The sequence below is a fragment of the Chiloscyllium punctatum genome, chromosome 46 (assembly GCF_047496795.1).
Source record: "Chiloscyllium punctatum isolate Juve2018m chromosome 46, sChiPun1.3, whole genome shotgun sequence".
In the NCBI taxonomy this organism is placed as follows: domain Eukaryota; kingdom Metazoa; phylum Chordata; class Chondrichthyes; order Orectolobiformes; family Hemiscylliidae; genus Chiloscyllium; species Chiloscyllium punctatum.
Window position 1 is genome coordinate 55,245,630 of NC_092784.1, and position 23,028 is coordinate 55,268,657.

The following is a 23,028-nucleotide window of genomic DNA, read 5'->3' on the forward strand; positions in this document are numbered from 1 at the left end:
TTGCTAACCATTCTCCCCTGGGAAACCTTGTCGAACAACTTAGTGAAGTCCATATAGATCACGAGCACCACAATTTGTCCTCATCAATCCTCTTGTTACTTCTTCAACAAACTCAATCAAGTTTGTGAGACATGATTTCCCACACACAAAGCCATGTTGACTATCCCTAATCAGTCCTCGCCTTTCCAAGTACATTAAAATCCCGTCCATCAGGAGTCCTTTCAACAATTTGCCCACCACCGATGTCCGGCTCACCAGTCTATAGTTCTCTGGCTTGTCCAACCATCTTTCTTAAATAGTGGCTCCACGTTATCCAACCTCCCATCTTCCAGCATCTTGTGTGACTATCGATGATATAAATATCTCAGCAAGGTGGCCAGCAATCGCTTCCCTAGCTTCCCACAGATTTCTAGAGTACACCTGATCAAGTCCCGGTGATTTATCCACGTTTATGCATTTGAAGATGTTCAGCATCTTCTCCTCTAGTATGCACACGTTTCAAGATGTCGCTATTTATTTCCCCTCCTCGCCTATCTTCCATATCCTTCTCCACAGTAAACACTGATGCAAAATACTTGTTTAGTTTCTCTCCTATCTCCTGCAGTTCCACAAAGAGGTGGCCTTGTTGTTGTTTAAGGGGCTCTATTCTCTCCCTAGTTATCCTTTTGTCCTTAATGTATTTGTAGAATCCCTTTGGATTCTCCTTAACCCTATTTGCCAAAGCTATCTCAAGTCCCCCTTTTGCTCTCCTGATTTCTCTCTTAAGTATATTCCTACAGCCTTTATAGTACCCTAGGGAATCACTTATTTCTGCCAACTATATCTGATATATCCATCTTTCTTATTCTTGATTAAAACCTCAATTTCTCTTGTCATCAAGCATTCCCTACACATACCAGCTTTGCCCTTCACCCTAACAGGAACATACTGTCTCTGGAATCTCATTATCTCATTTTTGAAGGCTTCCCATTTTCCAGCTATCCCTTTGCCTGTGAACATCTGTCCCCAATCAGATTTTGAAAGTTCTTGCCTCATAACCATCAAAATTGGCCTTCCTCCAATTTAGAACTTTAACTCTTAGATCCGGTCTCTGCTTCTCCAGCACTATTTTAAAACTATTAGAATTACGGTCAAAGAGCTCACCCACTGAGACCTGTCACCTGCCCTGCCTTATTTCCCAAGAGGTCACGTTTTGCACCTTCTCTAGTAGGTACATCCACATACTGAATTAGAAAGTTTTCTTGTACACACTTAAATTCCTTTCCATCCAAACCCTTAACACTCTGGCAGTCCCAGTCCATGTTTGGAAAGTTAAATTCCTCTACCATAACCACCCTGTTATTCTTGCCGATAACTGGGATCTCCTTACAAATTTGTTTCTCAATTTCCTGCTAACTATTGGTAGGTCTGTAGTACAATCCCAACAAGGTAATCATCCCTTTCTTATTTCTCAGTTCAACCCAAATAGCTTCCCTAAACATATTCCCAGGAATATCCTTCCTAAGTACAACCATAATGTTATCCTGAATCAAAAATCCCACTTCCCCTCCTCTCTTGCCCCTTTCTGTCCTTCTGATAGCATTTATACGCTGGAACATTAAGCTGCCAGTCCTGTCCATCCCTGAGCCACTTCTCTGTATTTGCCATGATATCCCAGTCCCATGTTCCTAATTGTGCCTTCAGTTCACCTGCCTTCCCTGTTAGGCCTCTTCCATTGAAATAAGTGCACTTTAATTTAATCAGTCTTATCTCGTTCTCTACTTTGTTCCTGCCTGTCTGTCTGTTTGACTTGCTCCTTTTCCCAACTGTACCCGTCTCAGACTGATCTCTTTCCTCACTGTCTCCCTGGGTGTCTCACACACACACAAACCCCAATGCCTCAACTCCGCCAAACTAGTTTAAATCCTCCCGAGCAGCTCTAGCAAATTTCCCCGCCAGTGTATTAGTCCCCTTCCAATTCAAACGCAAAATGTCCTTCTTATACAGGTCACTTCTACCTCAGAACACATTCCAATGATCCAAAAATGTGAACCCTTCTCCCTAGTACTAGCTCTTTAGGGACACATCCATCTGCTCTATAATCCTATCCCTACCCTTGCTAGCTCGTGCCACTAGGAGTAATCCAGATATTACTACCCTCAAGGACCTACATTTTAATTTCCTGCCCTAACTTCCTATATTGTTTCCTCAGAATCTCATCCTTTTCTCTTCCTGTGTCATTAGTTGCAATGTGAACAATGACCTCTTGCTGGTACTTCTCTCCTTTGAGAATATTCTCCCCTTTTTTTGAGATATGCTTCATCCTGGCACTAGGGAGGCAACAGGCCATTCTAATGTCTCGCTGTCAGCCACAGAATCGTCCGTCTGTGCTTTTGACTAGAGAGTCCCCTATCATAGTCGATGGATTGAAAATCAGCCAAGGTTCCTGTTGCTGAATATCATCCATTGGCTTTTGTGTACCTAATGAGGGGATGGGATAGTTGTAATATTTTGTCTGGAGACAGAGCCTTTCACAGCTCAGGTTGTTCTGCTGAGCTACACATTAGTTGTGGTTCAATGGCTAGCACTCTCCAGTCAGAAGATTATGTGTTCAAACCCCATTTTTGAGACTTGAACTGGACACTGCCAGTGCATTACCAATGAAGGACTGCATCATGGGAGGCACTATTCTTTGGATGAGGTGTTAAATTGAAGTCCCGAATGCTCTCTTGGATGTACATAAAAGATCTCATGGCACTATTATAACAGCAGGAGTTTTTTCCTGTGCAATATTTATCCCTCATCCATGGTAGTCGAAACACAAATGATAGTACTGTCTGGTGGGACCTTGTCAAAGCAAGTCTTTTCTCCAAATGTAGGAAGAGTACAATACAGAGTGGATGAGAAATACATTAGGTTCACAGGACTGATAACCTGTATGCACTGGAAACGTAAAGCAGGGTCTTTTTTGAGTATCAGCCATGCTGGCTTAGCTTTTCTCGTTGAGGTATTATTGCAATTTGAATCCTTCAAATTACCCCCACCCTCAAGAAAGAAGAGTTCCCATCTTTCAATGGGTTAAGTACAAACGCAAACAGAAATGCTTAAGCATGGGTAGTCTGTAAATAATTCATGTTCAGCAATGAGTTACGAGACTGAAATTCAATCAAACTGTTCTGATGAGGTTATAAACTAAAGGGAGCCAAGCTTGAATGGTTCTGTACATCAGCAGGATGTAACCATTGATTTTGCTATTTTGAATGCACTGCCAGCAGTTTTTTTTAATTCTTTCATTTCATACATTGCGTAGCTTCACAGCAAAGTAGGTTTTTCCCTTCCTAAAAGAAAAATCAATAAGTAATCAGTGCATGAAATATGGTCAAGGTTAGGAAAAGGCAAGGGGTGAGATCTTGAGATGAATTGATTGATAAGGAGGGCACGGTGGATAGGTATACAACTTGAAGGTTTAAAGTGAGTAGGTATAAGAATGAAGGTCATTCCTCTCACCAGCAATTTAAAAATTATGAGGTGCTTTGTTCTTGTAGGTAGGGTGAAGCAGAAGGGCCACATTCAGAGGTGTTCATAGAAATTCAAGTTCCATCTTCATTTTCTATTCATTGGTGACTCCAAAATAAGAAATCAGCTTACACAAATTAGGCTCAGTGCCAATATTCAGCCCCACCAGAAGACAAGGTCATCAAGAAGCAAAAGGTTTAAATAAAAATAGTCCTTTAATTCCAGTTATTTAATATCTCTTATGTCAGGTAATGCTCCGATTATAGTCTTCTTTAGTTCAGGCAATGCGACTATTTATGTCAACACAACTTCCTCAATATCAAACTTGCACACTGCAGCCCCAATATCAGTTCCCTTGCCAATTTAAGGGGGTGAGTGTACAACTCTAAACTTACTCTATGTTAATCTCAGTATCTATCGTGATAGTGCCCTCCATATTTCCTTTACAGGGCTTTGCAGATCTTACCACCCAATTTTATTTCTCATCCTCCACTACAGATGGTATTGGTAGGATTGGGATTCACCAACAAAGCATGTTCATGTATAACATGTTTTGAGCACATAATCTGGGCTGAGATGGAGGTGGTGCTTCACATCTTTCATATAAGATTTTAAACTGATGCCCTCTAACGTGAGCCTGAAGGATCCCATGGTACTAATCTGTTAAGAGCAGGACAATTCTTGCCATTGACTCCACCAACATCTTAAAAAAAAAGCAGACTGTCTGGCCATTTACTTATTTGCTGCTTGTGGACTTTGCTGTATGGAAATTGGCTGCGTCTTTTCCTTCATGACCATAACGATAACGCTTCTAAAATATTTCATTGTGTGTAAAATATTTCTTTCCTTAACACACATCAGAGAATTATATCTGTGACAGTTCTGCTGATGCTATGTTGGGATTATGAACTGAACAATCAGGTGAGGATCCAAACTAAATTCCTTTGCCATGCAGTTATCGGAGCTTAACTTGAACAAGGACATGCAATACTATTTCTCAGAGTATGAAAGAAAATAAAATGAACGAGGCTTTTCACTCCCAATTATTAGTAAAACCGAAAGAACTGCGCATGCTGTAAATCAGAGGCAAAAACAGAAATTGCTGGAAAAGCTCACCAGCTCTGGCAGCATCTGTGGAGGGAAATCAGAGTTAATGTTTCGGGTTGAGTGACCCTCAGAAAATTCTGATTTCCGTCCACACGTGCTGACAGACCTTCTAGGCTTTTCCGGCAATTTCTGTTTTTGTCCCCAATTATTATTGTGTGTGTATATCTGCATGTGGATGTTCCATGAATGAGGGAATGTGTAAAAGTATAGAATTGGACTCCAGTGTGATTGTAGATCATGGTCAAACAGTCATTGATCCTGAGTTTTGAGGTGAGATATTTGAGTTTGTTCAGAGGCTATGGGAAACTCCCCAGCTTGAAGGGTGACGAAAATCTTTTGGGAAGAAACTTTGACTGGAAAGGTCTGGTATCCACAAAATTAATTATTTGCCAGACCATTGAATATACAAGGAAATCATGCCTCACAGGTTTGGCTTTGCCAATTTGTTCAATTGCCAACAAAAAACTGTTTCACACATACTATTTGACTGCACCCTGATTATCAACTGACAACAGACCTTGTTTCAAACTAGCAGACATTTGTCATAAAAACTATTAAACAACTGAAAAATAACTCAGCCATCAAATATTTGTTAATGATAAGTCAAGAGCACAGGTGCGATCCTTCTGAGATCTGAACGGATGTCAGCATATTCTGAGCAGCTACTGTCACAGAAAGCTAAAAGAAAGATCTGCTCCAGAATAAAGGAAAAGTGAAGCATCCAAGAATTGACCTTTACAGTGGCTTTGATTGCTGCAGAGAACAGCAGTAAACTGCTAGGTAATCTGGTGAAAATATGATTAACATTGATCCACTCAGCATATTGCTGCGTTATAAGGGTACAGATTTGGTCGAGATGAAAATAGTGAAACATTGGGAGACTAGGCAAAGTTTTCTAACAATGTCAATGAAAGAACTTGGTGTTGAACTGAGCAGTGACCACAACATGATTGAATTATACTTCCACCTCAAAAGGAAGAAGAGTGGGTCTGAGATTAAAAATTTTTAATTTAATTAAGGGCAACAATAGGCACATGGAACTGAGCGAGCTGAAGTGAACTGGGATGCTAAGCTAGTAGATAGATCAATACAGAAAATGTGGCACAGTGGCTCAGTGGTTAGTACTGCTGCCTCACAGTGCCAGGGACCCAGGTTTGATTCCATTGTTGGGTGACTGCCTGTATAGAGTTTGCACAAAACACGTTACTGTAAAAACATGTTACTGAAACTGAACACCCTGCACTCATTAGAATTCTGATTGATAGAAATGTCTACTTGTCAATCATTCAGCATTCTTTTCTCAGATACTGTAAATGTTGGTTACCACTTTAAATTAGTATTCTTATGAATTATCCTGATAAATGCAAGATGGAAAGCTTCAACAAACATTCGTACTAAAATGAAAAATTCTAAGGGGGGGATCCAGCATTCATTGTTAACTAAGGAAGTTAAAGAAGTCATCAAACTCCATTAAATGTAGGAGCAGTAGTAGACCATGTGGCCCACCAACTCTGCTCTGCCACTCAATAAAATCATGGCTGACCTGATAATCCTCAACTCCATTTTTGTACCTTTTCCCCGTAATCCTTGATTCTCTTACTGATTACAAATCCATAGATCTCAGTTTTGAATTTATGTAACAGCCCAACCTCTACAGCCCCTTGTGGTAAAAAAGTTTCCACAGATTCATTTCCCTCTGGGAAGAAATTCCCTCTCATCTCTGTCTTAAATGGGAGACTTCTTACTCTGAGATTATACCCTGGGATTCTAGACTTGTTCTTTCTCTCAGAAGTGGAAACTACCTTTCTACATTTACCCTCTCATTCTTCTAAACTATAATATGCACAGCCCTAACTAACTCAACCTCACCTTCATCCACATCCAGGATGTACCGACTGAACATGCCTCCAACAACAGTATATCTTTCCTTAGACAAGGGGATAAAAACGGTTCAAAGTATTCTAGCTATGGCCTAATTGGTTTTTTGTATATTTTTCGCAAGATTTCCCTATTTTTATATTCCAGTCCCTTTGAAATGAAGGCCAACATTCCATTGACCTTCTCGTTGAATATGGATGCTGGAACAAAGAACATAGAAGAGTACAGCACAGTATAGGCCCTTCAGCCCTCAATGTTGCGCCAACCTTTTATCCTACTCTAAGATCAAACTCACTGCCATACCCTACATTTTCCTATCATCCATGTGCCTCTCCAAGACTCACTTAAATGTCCCTAATGTATTTGACTCTACTACCACTGCTGGCAGTACATTCCACACACCCTCCACTCTCTGTGTAAAGAATCTATCCCTGACATCTCCCCTAAACCTTCCTCCAATCACCTTAAAAGTATGTCCCCTCATGATAGACATTTCCACCCTGGGAAAATGTCTTTCCATATCCATTCTATCTATGCCTTTCATCATTTTGTACACCTCTATCAAGTCACCTCTCATCTTCTTTGCTCCAATGAGAAAAGCCCCAGCTTCAACAACTTTTCTTCAGAAGACATGCCCTCCAGTCCAGGCAGCATCCTGGTCAATCTTCTCTGCACCCTCTCTAAAGTTTCTACATCTTTCCTATAATGAGGCGATCAGAACTGAACACAATATTCCAAATGTGGTCTAACCAGGGCTTTATAGAGCTGCAGCATAACCTTGCGGCTCTTAAGCTCAATCCCTCTGCTAATGAAAGTCAACATACTAGTCGCCTTTTTAACAATCCTATCAACTTGTGTCGCAACTTTCAGGGATCTATGGACATGGACCCCAAGATACTTCTGTTCCTCCACACTGCCAAGAATCCTGCCTTTAACCCTGTAATCAGCATTCAAATTTGACCTTGCAAAATGAATCACTTCACACTTTTCCAGGTTGAACTCTATCTGTCACTTTTCAGCCCAGCTCTGTATCCTGTCAATATCCTGTTGCAACCTACAATAGCCCTCCACACTATCCACAACTCCACCAACCTTCATGTGATCGGCAAACTTACTAACCTACCCTTCAACTTCCTCATTCAAGTCATTTATCAAAATCACAAAGAGCAGAAGTCCCAGAACAGATCCCTGTGGAATACTACTGGTCACCAAGCTCCAGGCTGAATACTTTCCATCTCCTACCACTCTCTGGCTTCTACGGGGCCAGCCAATTCTGTATCTACACAGCCAAATTTCCTGTATCCGAAGCCTCCTTACTTTCTGAATGAGCTTACCATGGGGAACCTTAGTAAATGCCTTGCTAAAATCCATATACACCACATCCATTGCTCTACCTACATCAATGTTACATCCTGAAAGAATTCAATAAGGCTTGTGAGGCAGACCTGCTCCTCACAAAACCATGCTAACTATCTCTAATCAAGCTATGCTTTTCCAAATAGTCATAAATCCTGTCTCAGAATCTTCTCCAATAACTCACCCACCACCAACATAAGACTGACTGGTCTGTAATACCCAGGGTTGTTCCTATTCCCTTCCTTGAATAAGGGACTAACATTTGCCACCCTCCAATCATCTGGCACTACTCCAGTGGACAATGAGGACTCAAAAATCATCGCTAAAGGCACAGCAATCTCTTCCCTCACTTCCTGTAGTAATCTTGGGTATATCCTGTCCAGCCCAGATGACTTATTTATCCTCATGTTTTTCAAACTTTCCAGCACATCCTCCTTCTTAACATCAACCTATTTGAGCGTATCAGCCTGTTTCATGTTGTCCTCACAAATGACAAGGTCCGTCTAATTAGTGAATACTGAAGCAAAGTATTCACCCTCCGATTCATACCTCCTTCAATTCCAGGCACAAGTTCCCTCCACTATCCCTGATTGGCTCTATCCTCACTGTGGCCATCCTGTTGTTCCTCATATAAATGTAGAATACCTTGGGGTTTTCCTTAATCCTACCCGCTAAGGCTTTTTCATACCCACTTCTACTTCTCCTAAGTCCATTCTTCAGTTCCTTTCTGATCCTTGCTTTCTCAACCTTAAGAAAGCTTCCTTCATCCTCTTGACCAGATGTTCCACATCTCTTGTCATCCAAGGTTCCTCACCCTACTATCACTTCTTTGCCTCAGTCGGACAAAGCTATCCACCACTTGCAGCAAGTGCTCCCTAAACAACCTCCACATTTCTGTCATGCATTTCCCTAAGAATATCTGCTCCCAATGTATGCTTGAGAACCCTTAAATCCTCTGTGCTGCAGTTGTTTTTCCATTTCCTGCCTAATGCATAAGTTCACATTTTCTCACATTATATTCTATTTGCCAACTTTTTGCCTTAACCTATATTCCCTGCAGACACCATCTCTCCCTTGCCACTTGTCCTCCCATCTATGTTTGTGCCATCTGCAAATTAGGAGATGCTACACTTCATTTCCGCATCCATATCATTAATATATCTTATACGTAATTGTGACCCCAATACTTATGACTGTGACACTCCACTTGCTACAGGTTGCCATTCTGAGAATGCACCCCTTATCTCAACTTAATCTTCTATGACCTAGCCAATCTTCCATCCATGATAAATACTACTCTGAACACCATTGTCTCTAACCTTATTATGTGCAGTAACTTATCAAATATTTTTTGGAAATCCGAATATTCTGCATCTACTGGTTCCCCTTTAACTATCTTGCCTGTTATATCCTCAAAAGAATTATGATGAATTTGTCAGGCATGAATTCCTCCTTGTGACTATCTCTGCCAGTTTTTTTTTCAATATACATGACAATTAATGTCACCTATGATTAATAGACTGCTTTTGTTACATGCCTTCATTATCTCCTGATTTATTATCTGTTCTACAGGATAGCTACTGTTAGGGGGCCTGTAGACTATTCCCATCAGTGCTTTCCCATCTAACCCCATTCATGCGCATTCTACATCTTCTGATTCAGGATGATTTCTTGCTATTGTACCTGTTCCACCTACTACTAACAAAGCCATTCGATTATTGTTTAGTTCCTGCCTGTCCTTTCAAAAAGTCACAAGTCATGAACATTTAGGTCACAGGTCTGATCTTCTTGGAACCATGTCTCCATAATGGCTATAAGATCATGCCATTAACCTCTATTTGTGCTGTTAATTCATTTATTTTGTTCGGGACATCATATTAAGGTTGTACGGGACATTGGTGCGACCTCTTCTAGAGTAATGTGTGCAATTCTGGATGCCCTGTTATAGGGGGGATATTATTAAATTGGAGAGGGTTCAGAAAAGATTTACGGGGATGTTATCGGTTTGGAAAGCTTAAATTATAAAAATGGACTGGATTGGCTGGGACTTCTTTCACTGTTACAGAGGAGGTGGAAGGGTAACCTTATAGAGGCTTATACAATCATGAGGAGCACAGATAAAGTGAATAGCAAACTCTTTTTCCTAAGGTGGGAGAGTTCAAAACTCAGGGGATATTTTTAAGGTGAGAGGAGAACGATTTTAAAACGGCATGAGGAAAATTTTTTTTCACAGAAAGTCGTTAGTGTGTGCCAGAGGAAGTAGTAGATGCAATTACAATTGCAACATTTAAAAGACATTTGGATAAGTACATGAATAGGAAACGTTTGGAGGAGAAGGGGCCAAATGCAGACTGGTGGGACTAGTTTAATTTGGGAACATGGTCGGCATGGACTATTTGAACTGAAAGGTCTGTTTCTATGCTGTATGACTCTATGACTCGATAATGTGCATTTAAGTATGGAGCCATTAATTTTGGCTTTTAATGTATTTTCTCTCTTTGACTTTATTGCTGCATGTTTTTGTTTGTGCACACTGCCCCTTCCCGCCCAACTTCATTACTGAAATACCTACCCGGTAATGTTGCCTTGTCCTTTTTTCCCTTTGTATGCCATATCCCCTCAACAGCTCAAGGTTCTCAAGGAGCTCTCACAGAACTCAAGGAAAACGTATATATTTGTGTAGAGGCGAGAATGAAGCAAGGCAGAATATAAAGAATCGCAGAAATAGCAAAACGTACATCTGAGAAAGAAATTTGTGTATGAATGGAAGCTTGCAAAAAATGTAAAAAAGATTACCAGGTATTTAAACAATAAATGAAAGTAAAGTGAGTGTTGGCCCTTGAAAGAGTGAGAATGGGGAGTGAATCGTCATAATAAAGAAATGGCAGGAAAAAAAAATGAACAAATATTTTGCTTGTATTCACAATATAAAAAACATTCCAGTAAATAGCTATAAATCATGAGTTGGAAGGAAGAGATGAATTTGGTGAAATTACAATCATTAGGGATGTGATGAGAGGAAACAAATGGACGTGTGGACTGACAATTCTCTGGGTCCTGTTGAATATCATCCTGGGGTCTTAAAAGAGGAGGCTAATTAGATAGTACATGCGTTGATTTTAATTTTCCAAAATTTGCTAGATTCTGGAACAGAGCTGAAAATGTGTTGCTGGAAAAGCGCAGCAGGTCAGGCAGCATCCAAGGAGCAGGAGAATCGACGTTTCGGGCATGAGCCCTTCTTCAGGAATGAGGAAAGTGTGCCAAGCAGGCTAAGATAAAAGGTAGGCAGGAGGGACTTGGGGGAGGGGTGTTGGAAATGAGATAGGTGAAAGGAGGTTAAGGTGAGGGTGATAGGCTGGAGTGGGGGTGGGGGCGGGGAGGTCAGGAAGAAGATTGCAGGTTAGGAAGGTGGTGCTGAGTTCAAGGGTTGGGACTGAGACAAGGTCGGGGGAGGGGAAATGAGGAAACTGGAGAAATCTGAGTTTATCCCTTGTGGTTCGAGGGTTCCTAGGCGGAAGATGAGGCGCTCTTCCTCCAGCCGTCGTGTTGCTATGGTCTAGCGATGGAGGAGTCCAAGGACCTGCATGTCCTTGGTGGAGTGAGAGGAGGAGTTGAAGTGTTGAGCCACGGGGTGGTTGGGTTGGTTGGTCCAGGTGTCCCAGAGGTGTTCTCTGAAACGTTCCGCAAGTAGGCGGCCTGTCTCCCCACTATAGAGGAGGCCACATCAGGTGCAGCAGATGCAGTAAATGATGTGTGTGGAGATGCAGGTGAATTTGTGGTGGATATGGAAGGATCCCTTGGGGCCTTGGCGGGAAGTAAGGGGGGAGGTGTGGGTACAAGTTTTCCATTTCTTGCGGTTGCAGGGGAAGGTGCGGGGAGTGGAGGTTGGGTTGGTGGGGGGTGTGGACCTGACAAGGGAGTCACGGAGGTAGTGGTCTTTTCAGAACACTGATAGGGGAGGGGAGGGAAATATATTCCTGGTGGTGGGGTCCATTTGGAGGTGGCGGAAATGACGACGGATGATACAATGTATATGGAGGTTGGTGGGGGGGTAGGTGAGGACCAGTGAGGTTCTGTCCTGGTGGCGATTGGAGGGGTGGGGCTCAAGGGCGGAGGAGCAGGAAGTGGAGGAGAGCATCGTCGATCACGTCTGGGGGGAAATTGCGGTCTTTGAAGAAGGAAGCCACCTGGGTTGTTCGATATTGGAACTGGTCCTCCTGGGAGCAGATGCGGCAGAGACGAAGGAATTGGGAATATGGGATGACGTTTTTACAGGGGGCAGGGTGGGAGGAGGTGAGTCTAGGTAGCTGTGGGAGTCGGTCGGTTTATAGTAAATGTCCGTGTTGTTCATCCACTTTCCCAACACCTTTCACCCCGACCTCAAATTTACCTGGACCATCTCAGACTCCTCCCTCCCCTTCCTAGACCTCTCCATTTCTAACTTGGGCGACCGAATCAACACGGACATTTATTATAAACCGACCGACTCCCATAGCTACCTAGACTACACCTCCCCCCACCCTGTCCGTGTTGATTCGGTCGCCCGAGATAGAAATGGAGAGGTCTAGGAAGGAGAGGGTGGAGTCTGAGATGGTCCAGGTAAATTTGAGGTCAGGTGGAAGGTGTTGGTAAATTGGATGAACAACACAGACATTTACTATAAACCGACGTCCTCCCACCCTGCCCCCTGTAAAAACGCCATCCCATATTCCCAATTCCTTCGTCTCCGCCGCATCTGCTCCTAGGAGGACCAGTTCCAATATCAAACAACCCAGATGGCTTCCTTCTTCAAAGACTGCAATATCTCCCCAGACGTGATCGACGATGCTCTCCACCACATCTCCTCCACTTCCTGCTCCTCTGCCCTTGAGCCCCACCCCTCCAATCGCCACCAGGACAGAACCCCACTGGTCCTCACCTACCACCCCACCAACCTCCATATACATCGTATCATCCGTCGTCATTTCCGCCACCTCCAAACGGACCCCACCACCAGGGATATATTTCCCTCCCCTCCCCTATCAGAGTTCTGAAAAGACCACTACCTCCGTGACTCCCTTGTCAGGTCCACACCCCCCACCAACCCAACCTCCACTCCCAGCACCTTCCCCCGCAACTGCAAGAAATGGAAAACTTGCGCCCACACCTCCCCCCTTACTTCCTGCCAAGGCCCAAAGGGATCCTTCCATATCCACCACAAATTCACCTGCATCTCCACACACATCATTTACTGCATCCGCTGCACCTGATGTGGCCTCCTCTATAGTGGGGAGACAGGCCGCCTACTTGCGGAACGTTTCAGAGAACACCTCTGGGACACCCGGACCAACCAACCCAACCACCCCGTGGCTCAACACTTCAACTCCTCCTCCCACTCTACCAAGGACATGCAGGTCCTTGGACTCCTCCATCGCTAGAGTATAGCAACATGACGGCTGGAGGAAGAGCGCCTCATCTTCTGCCTAGGAACCCTCAAACCACAAGGGATAAACTCAGATTTCTCCAGTTTCCTCATTTCCCCTCCCCCCACCTTGTCTCAGTCCCAACCCTTGAACTCAGCACCACCTTCCTAACCTGCAATCTTCTTCCTGACCTCCCCGCCCCCACCCCCACTCTGGCCTATCACCCTCACCTTAACCTCCTTTCACCTATCGCATTTGCAACACCCCTCCCCCAAGTCCCTCCTCCCTACCTTTTATCTTAGCCAGCTTGGCACACTTTCCTCATTCCTGAAGAAGGGCTCATGCCCGAAACGTCGATTCTCCTGCTCCTTGGATGCTGCCTGAGCTGCTGCACTTTTCCAGCAACACATTTTCAGCTCTGATCTCCAGCATCTGCAGTCCTCACTTTCTCCTAGTCGATTCTGGAACACCAGATTGGAAAATAACAAATAGAAGTCAATTCAGAAAGGGAAGGAGGCAGAAACCAAGAGACTATAGGTCCAATAGCTTGATGTCTGCCATGACGAAGGTGTTAGAATTGACCATTAATCAAAGAATCCTAGAATCCCTACAGTTTGGAACCAGGCCATTCAGCTCATTGAGGGGCTTCACCGCCCCTCTGAAGAGCATCCCACCCAGACCCACCCCATCTCTGTAACCCTGTATTCCCCATGGCTGACCCACCTAACCTATATATCCCAGAACACTGTGGGCAATTTAACATGGCCAATCCACTTGACCTGAACATCTTTGAACTGTGAGAGGAAACTGGAGTACCCATAGGAAACCCACACAGACTCAGTGAGAATGTGCAAACCCCATACAGACAGCTGCACAAGGCTGGAATTGAACCCATATACCTGGTGCGGTGAGGCAGCAATGCTAACCACTGAGCCAAAGGCTATTGTGCAAAGTAGGAGCACATGTAGTGGATAACATAGCAAAAACCAATGTCAGCATAATGGGCATTTCTTTAATTGACAGGATGAAATTGTGGAGTCCTGTGTGGACTCAGCTTTTCATACTTTATTTTAAAGACTTAGATGAGGGGATCAAAGGTATGGTAGCTAATTTTGTAGATGACATAAAGATGGTTTAAAAATAAATTGTGAAGTGGACATGAGAAAATTCACATAGACCAAGCGGACAAAATGGAGACTGGCAAATGGAGTACAATATGTGAAAATGTAAAGTTATTTACTTTGGCAGGAAGAATTTAAAAAGCAGCATATTGTTTAAATGGTGAAAGACTGCAGCATTCTGAGGCGCAGAGGGTTCCAGGTGTTCTAATACACAAGTCACAAAATGTTGGCATGCAGCTAGAGCAAGAGACTGAGAAGGTTAATGGAATGCTATCCTTCATAATGTGGGGAAATGAAAATAAGAACAAGGATGTTATGTTACAGTCATATAGGGCAGCAGTGATGTCACATCTCAAATATCATGTGCATTTTGGTCTCTTTGATTTAAGAAAGGATGTAAATAATTTGAGATGGTACAGAGGAGGTTTCCCAGACTGACTCCTAGAATTAATGGGTTGTTTTATGAGGACAGGTTGGACAGATTGGACTTTCTTATCACTAGAATTCTGAATGATCTTGACAAGGTGAACATTGAAAGGATGTTTCCTCTTGTAAGCGAATCCAATACTTGAAGGTACTTTTTAAAAATTAAGGTCACCTATTTTAGGACAGAGATGAGGAAATGTTTTTCTCTTGTAGGCTTGTGTGAATTTGAAATTCTCTGCCTCAGAAAACAGAAGAATATTGAATATTGAATTATTGAATATTTTTAAGGTGTAAGTGGATAGACTCTTATTGGACAAGGGAATCGATGATTATCAAGCGTAGATGGGAATTTTGAATTCAAAAAACAAACAGATTGGCCATGATCTTATTAAATGGCAGAGCGAGCTTGAGGAGCTGAATAGCTTACTTTTGCTCTTCATTTGTGTGTCGTATATTAGAAAGCTCTGCTTGCACTTTTTGGAGAAAGTGAAGTACAAATTAAATCTAGAAGATGGAATTAACTTGTTGCTCTGCAACACTAAGACCCAAAACTTTATTAACCTTGGACAAACAATTCCAAGTAGATGGAAATCAATGGCAAAAAGAGTATCCATGAACTGTTTATTTTCAATTAGGCAGAAGGATAAAGCCAAAGGGTCCTCACTTCTTCGATTCTCTGACTGGATTTTGGTGACAAGAATGTTTTTTTCAGAAGTAAAAACATACTTAGGAGTAGATATCTTTGAAGTAAATAATCCAATTGTTGCTCAATCCTTGGACAGAAAGCCAGTTCTGGGTGGAAGGGTTTAACTCTCCATGTCCTCATTGTTCTAAGTATTAAGATTAATGTCTTAGGAGAAGTAATTAGCGAGGATAATGCTTCAGCCAGACAATGAAGGCATATGGCTAGCTAATGTTAACGACAAGCAGTTCCTGTTTCTATACCATTTCAGAACGCACCACAAGGGTGACCGTTTTCAAGTATGCTTCTTACACACAACTACTGCTCGTCACTGGCTGTGTCCTGCGTTCAGTGGCTTCTCTCTGCTGACAGATAGGCACTGATCTGCAGAGAAATCAGAGCTTCTGGGGAGTCAACAACTGCACAAACGCACAAACCTTTGAACTGCTGAAGATGTTTGTGAAGGAATTTAAAATCTTGCAAATCAAACAGTCTGTGAGCTATTATAATCACAGTTCTTCTGCAAATTGCTTCAATTCAATTCTTTCTTAAACAGAATACTCTACAAATTAAATAAAAAGGCAGAACATTTGAAATACACTTCGATCCTCACATGCATATTTTTGAAGGTCTTTAAGTATCTCTTACACCAGCATAAAAACCCCAACTCCAGCCAGGGTTCATTTAAGAGGGTTCTCAGCATTATGCAAATCTATTATCTATCCATTGGATCAATGTAAAATGAGGAAATATGAAAGCAGTCTTCTCCAGCGAAAGATTTTTGAAGCACTTGCCAGGAGCAAATTTACACATCATTAAGGAGAAACTTGCATTTATGTTATTCCTTCCACATCCTCATGATGGACCATAGGGGTTGACAACCAATCAAGACACTTTTAGGTATCATTCTTACATAATGGGAACTAATTTGCTTTTTGTAGATTTTCAACAAGATCCCACACAGCAGAAATAAATCGGTAATTCTACTTTGAGGCATTGTGTTACTTTGGGGGATTTCACTGTGCACTAAGTAATGCCAAAGCTCCTGAGCTCAGTCTTTTGCATGGAAGTTGGGTGGTGGAAACCTGCAATTGAATGGAGCTTTCATTCTGACTTTGTGTTGCTGGAGAATGTTCAGTACTGACACTTAGTTATCATGAATAGAAGAGTGCCACACTGTGTTACATCACCCCTCCCACATATGCAGTTAACATTAATTGGTTTGCATTTATGACTCTCAACTCCAGTTATCATGCGAAAGAGACAGCTTAAATATATCCCATGGTAAATTCTGCTGAAAAGTGCACAAACATCTTTACATCTCAGACACTTAAATAAACAAACTTCTAGTCCTAAAGTGAGATGTTGCTTAGTTAACTAATAGTTCATTCCAAAAGCAGTAAAGTTATACTCATGATGAACATAAAACGTCAGGGTGCATTACTTCAGTATTCAATAGCAATAATGGTGCATATATTACATTTTAACCTCAATCCATGTGGCCTCATTGGTCTTCAGGGTTATAAAGACTTTAACAGGCTGGATTTAAAGAAAAAGATCTAGTAGCACAGTGGGTAGTATAGAAGCTCTGAGTTCACATCCCACCCTAGGACTCAATGGTCAAGGAAGATGTGTTCATAACACAGCCAAACAGGTGTACCATCAACCTGCAAATACTTCCAACACATGCAACTGGTTAAAAAGTTCCTGGCCAGTCGTATGATGGTAAGAAAACTGAAGCCTCTCCCATCAATATCTGCAGCATGCTTGTAGAAGTCCATGTTGCCGTAACAATTTGGACTCCTTAAATCAGATCGGTTGGACAATTTGGATAGTTGGTCCAACCAGCTGACAGCCAGTAGCCCCAGATTGGTGTCAACAGCGTGGGATTTGATTCCTGCTCTTTGAGGTTTCAAGGCTTTACAACTAGCCGGCTTCCCGTACCTGTGGTGGAAGGTGTGGTGCTGTGATTGAGATCTGCCGTCGGACAGACAGCTGAAGAAGAAAGTATTTCTATCCGTGAGGAAGATCAAAACTAGGAATTGTAAGTATAAGATAGTCAGGGATAAATATAGCATGGAACCAGGGCAAAACGCTCTGACCCAGGGAATCATGAGAATGCAGCACTTTCTACCCTGGATAATGATTGAAGAAAATGGTATGGATGCATTTGAGGAAATGCTAAACAATGCAGAGAGAAATATAATATTTTAATGCTGGACTTAGACGATCAGTGAGAGAGGTGCATGTGCAACATAAACACTAATACAAACTACTTTGGCAAAATATTAAATGTAGCATGCAAACACTTACTCTTTGAATATAACGGACAGTCATGGAGATCTGGCTCAGGGCTCGGGGCAGCTTTGTGGCTTCCAGTTACTGGGCAGGTTGCTTCCAGGTGTCTAACAGTCCCACACAACAAAATAACAGCAATCAATGGCAGCATTTTGGCACTTGCGTTGACTCTGAAAAAAATAACCCAGAAGGATGGAAAGTTAGGAATTTTTAAAAAATGTATAAAATTGCCCAACAACTCCCTTGATATCACTCTGATAGAAAGAACATTAGATGGGAAGGTAAATGGGACAGTCTGGATGAAAGGTGTAAAGTTACTCATCAAATATCAAAGCTGCAGTCTTTCTTGTTGTGCTTTTTGGTGTTCTCCACTAGACCAGAAATGATCGAGTGTTCCCAATCCTACAGATTATAGAACAGAAGGAAGTTTGTTCCCCACAGAGGATGACACATCACCTTGTGATAGATTCATCGTGTGCCTAATTAATTACAATTTGGCAGTAAAGAACTGTAAGGAACTGCAACACAATTTTTCAACCATGAAACTTTAACCTCCATGAATAAGGCGATTAGGAAATAAGAAAGATTTGCATTTATATGGCACCCTTCACCACCTCACGATGCCCTATATGCTTTATGGCCAATGGAGCATTTTTGAAGCACACACCTTATAAAAAAATTACACCTGATTTGTGCATAAATGAATAGCAAAATGGTAATAGCCAGATAATCAGTTTTTAAGTGATGTTAATGGAGGGATAGCTATCCTGATGCTCTTTGGAACAGAGCTAAGGAGATTCTGTTTTCCGTATATCCGACATGGAATTTGGAACCTTAATATTATACCTAAAAGATGGTACCTGCAACTATGCAACGTCCCCTCGTTGGAGTGTCAGCCTAGATTTTGTGCTGCAGTCTCTGGAATAGGATATGAACCTGTGATCTTCTAATTTAACTTAACAACCGAGCTTCCATGCATTCTCCCTGCTACTGAAACCCTGCCTTTTAGCTTAGCTCTACCACAAAACTGAAGTTTTCGAAGCAGTAATGAATAAATAAATATTCACTAGGCTGTTTCTATGAAACTGTAGGCACTCAACTCACTACATTGTCAGCTAACTTTATAACAGTAGCTCGATGAGGAGCCTTTATTGAAGTAAAGAAAACATCTGTAGACTGACATATTCCACTGAATAAAGAGTACATGGTGCTTATGGCATGTAAGTGTAAGTCATTCACAATTTTTCTTTGCAATACTATTCATCATCAAACTGTCTTGCAGGACTGAATCTCTGTAGCTGTCAAGAGTGTTGTTTTCAGTACAAAGAATAAACAAGTTAAGGGTTAGACACAGGCTTTACAATTTTGAGAACTTGGATTGGTATAAAGGTCCAATCTGGCTCTGGCTGTTGATATGCAAGTCCTTTGTGGACTGGGATTGAGCTGTCTCAGTCCAATTCCAAGACCATAGCACAACGAACATGCATTGTTTCCCTAATGCTTTGTGGCAAATGGGGGGGGGGGGAAATGTTGCAGCAGTATAGAGAGAGTTTCCTTCTGTAAATAACTGCATCATTCTGACCCAGGACTGACTGATGCTGCCACTGATGACTAACGTACAAAGTGCCCCAGTCCCCAGTGCTAAATCTCATCCTGGTAATTGTAAAGCTCATCTCAACAGATTTAGCAAAGGCCCCACTTAGGTTAGACAAAAGCAGAAATCGTTGGAGAAACTCAGCTGGTCTGGCAGCATCTGTGGCAAGAAAGCAGAGTTAACATTTCCGATCCAGTGACCCTTCTTCAGAATCACTTCTTATGTTATTAGATCCATTTTCTTTACAAAAACAAAATGATTAATTCATGAACTGTGTTCAAGCATTTGGAGAGGAGGATTGCAAGTGTAAAACAGTTTGGAAGGCAAAGCATTGCATGACTAACTATGTGTGAGCTCACTCCGATGTCTTGGAGCTTTGTGTTAATGCCATATACTGTTATGTGAAAGATAACAGATGATTCCCAGCTAATTATAAAACAGTAATCCAATTGAGAGGTTCACTGATGTCATAATTCACAAGACTGAAACTTGAGCAGTTTAGATTCAGTCAGTACCCAAGGATTAGATAATGGTCTTAACTCTTTGTAACTCTGCCTGTCTCCTCTCCAGCCCTAGATCATTTACTGTCAAAGCACTCACCTACGCTTTTATCTTCTTTAAATTCAACTATTTCAATTTGCTCCATTCACCCTTCATATCAAGCTGTTTCAAAAATCTGCTGACCCTATCCTAACTCTCTCAGAGCCTCCTTTATATTTCACATGTTCTCACTGGCCTTCACAGTCTCCCATTTTTAAAATAATCATCCTCGTTTCCAAATTGCTTTGCCCCCTCCCTATCTTTACATTGTTACCCTCTTGACCTCTGCACCACTCCAAGACTGACCTTTAGAAAATCAGGAATTTGTATCCCCCCTCCCCCCCCCCCCCCACCACCCCCCGCCCCCCCATTGTAACCACCTAACCACCTTCAGCTGCCTAATCCCTGAACTCTGAAATTCCCTCCTTCAACCCAACATTTCTCTCTCCTGTAAGGTGGTCATTAAGTTCTACCTCCTGGAACATGCAACCAGAAACTTGGTCGAATATTTCCATGTGGGTTGATATCAGGTTTTATTTGATAACACTACCATGCAAAATATTTTTAGATGTTTTACTGTATTAATGATGTTACATAAATTCAAGTCTTTGTTGTGATGCTCTCATCCAGTTTGGGGACTCAGATGGCAGCTGTAACCATACTTTTATGCTAGTCTGCTTTTATAGAGTAAAATTAAATCAGCAGAGATTGACTTTATTCATCTAGAGACATTATGTACGTTATGTATTTCCAATGTCTTAGTTTCAGGTTGTCTAAAGGATTTTTGCAAAATAAATTGTTCATTCATGGAATGTGGGTGTTCAGGCCAGCATTTATTACCTTTCACTAATTTCCCCTTGAGATGCTGAACCACCTTTTGAAAAGCAAAAATGTAGCTCACTTGGTCATTTCAAAAGGCAGTTACTAGTCAAACAAATTAGAATTATAGAGTCATAGAGATGTACAGCACAGAAACAGACCCTTCGGTCCAACCCATCCATGCCGACCAGATATCCCAAACCAAACTAGTGCCATCTGCCAGCACTTGGCCCATATCCCTCCAAACCCCTTCCTATTCATATACCCATCCAGGTGCCTTTTAAATGTTGCAATTGTACCAGCCTCCACCACTTCCTCTGGCAGCTCATTCCAACCACCATGACATGTGTCTAGAGTCAGGTGTATGCCAGGCCAGGGAAGGGTGGCGGATTTCCTTCTCACTAGATTATTAGCAAACCAAATAAGCTTTTATGACAATAGATGTTGATATAATTATCACTACTACTGCAACTAGCTTTCAATTCCAGTTTACAGTCATTTAACTCAAACTTTTATCCATGATTAAGGAGATGCTGGAGTTGGACTGGGATGGGCAAGGTCAAAAATCGAATAGGGCCTGTTTCCACACTGTAAGTAATCTAATAATTGACCAGGTTATAGTTCAAGAGGTTTATTTGAAATTGCAAGCTTTTGGAGTTTAGCTGAGGAAAGAGCTGAGCTCCGATAGCTTGGAACTTCAAATAAACCTTTGGACTATAACTTTGTGTCATTTAATTAAATCCCATCAGCTTCCAGAGCAGGATTTGCACCCGTATCCTTACAGCATTAACCTGAACTGATGAATTGCTGAGCCCATTGATATTAAAACTGCACCAACATCTGCCCTTAAATGTCTTGCACTACCATCCAAGATGAATTTCTGGGTCTTGTGCTTGGGACATCATTTAACTGAAAGCTGGGCTTGAATGCGATTTCCCACCAATTTGCAAAAACTCACACATTGAATTCACACATGAAAAATGATTACTTGAGTGAGCTATCAAAATAGGTATTAGCACATTTGGAATCTGAATTGATACCTTCACAATAGGAAGAGGCATAGACCACACAATGAAACAGACCTTAGGGCATCCCAAAACCAACAAAGGACTTTTGAAGTGAAGTCATTATTGTAATATAGTAAGGTGGCAGCTCCCACAAAAATTAGTGTGGTCATGACCAGATAATCTGTTTTAGTGATGTTGGTCATGTGACAAATGTTGGCCTGGACACTGGGGATTATGCTCCAACACTTCTTCAATTGCTAGTTTCACTGTCACCATCAATGATACTAACTTTATATTCAAGATTTGAATTTGAATTCCCACAGCTACCATGGTGACCTTTGAGTTCATGTTTACAAAGTGTTCATCTAAACATCTAAATTATTAGGCTTTTAATATCAAGTATGCTAAAATAATTAAAGTCCAGTTTTTTCAAAACTTGTTTCAAATCTGAAGTGGGCAATAGAAGTTTAAGAAAGTAAATATGATACTGGGGGAGAAAATATTTTGCAATATGAAACATTAAAAAGGAGCATTAAAAATCATGCAAATGTATGAGCAAGGAACAAGAATAGACCATTTGGCCGTTGTACCTGTTCTGCTCTTGTGTCAATTCATGGCTGATCTAATTTTAACCTCAACTCTTCATTCCTGCATGTCCCTGACAATCTTTCATTCTCTCCGAAGGCAGGAATCTATCCAAATATTTTGAAAGGCAGAAGTAAAGATTCTGCATCCACTGCCTTTTGAAGAAGGAAATTCCAAAGACTCTCCCCTCAGAGAAAAATAAATTTTGTCACCTTGTTCTTAAGGGGATGATCTCTTATTTTTAAATTATGACCCCTAGTATTAGATTCTCTCACAAGAGGAAACACACTTTTGAATTTTGGATGTAAAGGTCATTCAGCCCTTCTATCCTTCTGATATTCATTTAGGCGATAACTGATCTGTAGGTTGGCTCATCTGCCTGCCTTAGTTTCATAACACTTGCCTGGCAGAAATCGATCAATCATAGTGTATAAACTTTCAATTGATGTTCCGTCTCAACAGGATTTTGTGGGAGAGAGTTTCAGATTTTGACTACCCTTCTTGACATCATCCCTTGAATGACTAAACTAAAAGCAAATTTAAATGATGGAGTTTTAAGTTGCAGGTAACCATTTTTCTTTACAGCAGTATTTACACCACAGAGATTGGCCATACAAAGTCTGTGCTTCACGTGCACCTCTTCCTATCTTCATCTCACCCTTTCACCTCTGCACGTACTTATCTAACTTTTCTTAATGTAATCATACCATGCCTTTTA

The 23,028-nt window shown here is 41.6% G+C and overlaps 1 protein-coding gene across 2 annotated transcripts in view; it reads right to left on the reverse strand.

The window, feature by feature from the left end:
- rtbdn (retbindin) overlaps positions 1-23,028 on the reverse strand; it is a 57,315-nt gene that overhangs the window by 29,952 nt on the left and 4,335 nt on the right. For both annotated transcript variants that reach the window (XM_072564300.1, XM_072564299.1), the window contains exon 2: positions 17,781-17,935. In XM_072564300.1, the coding sequence (XP_072420401.1) occupies positions 17,781-17,916 (136 nt within the window). In that variant the 5' untranslated portion in view covers positions 17,917-17,935. The remainder of the gene's footprint in view (positions 1-17,780; positions 17,936-23,028) is intronic.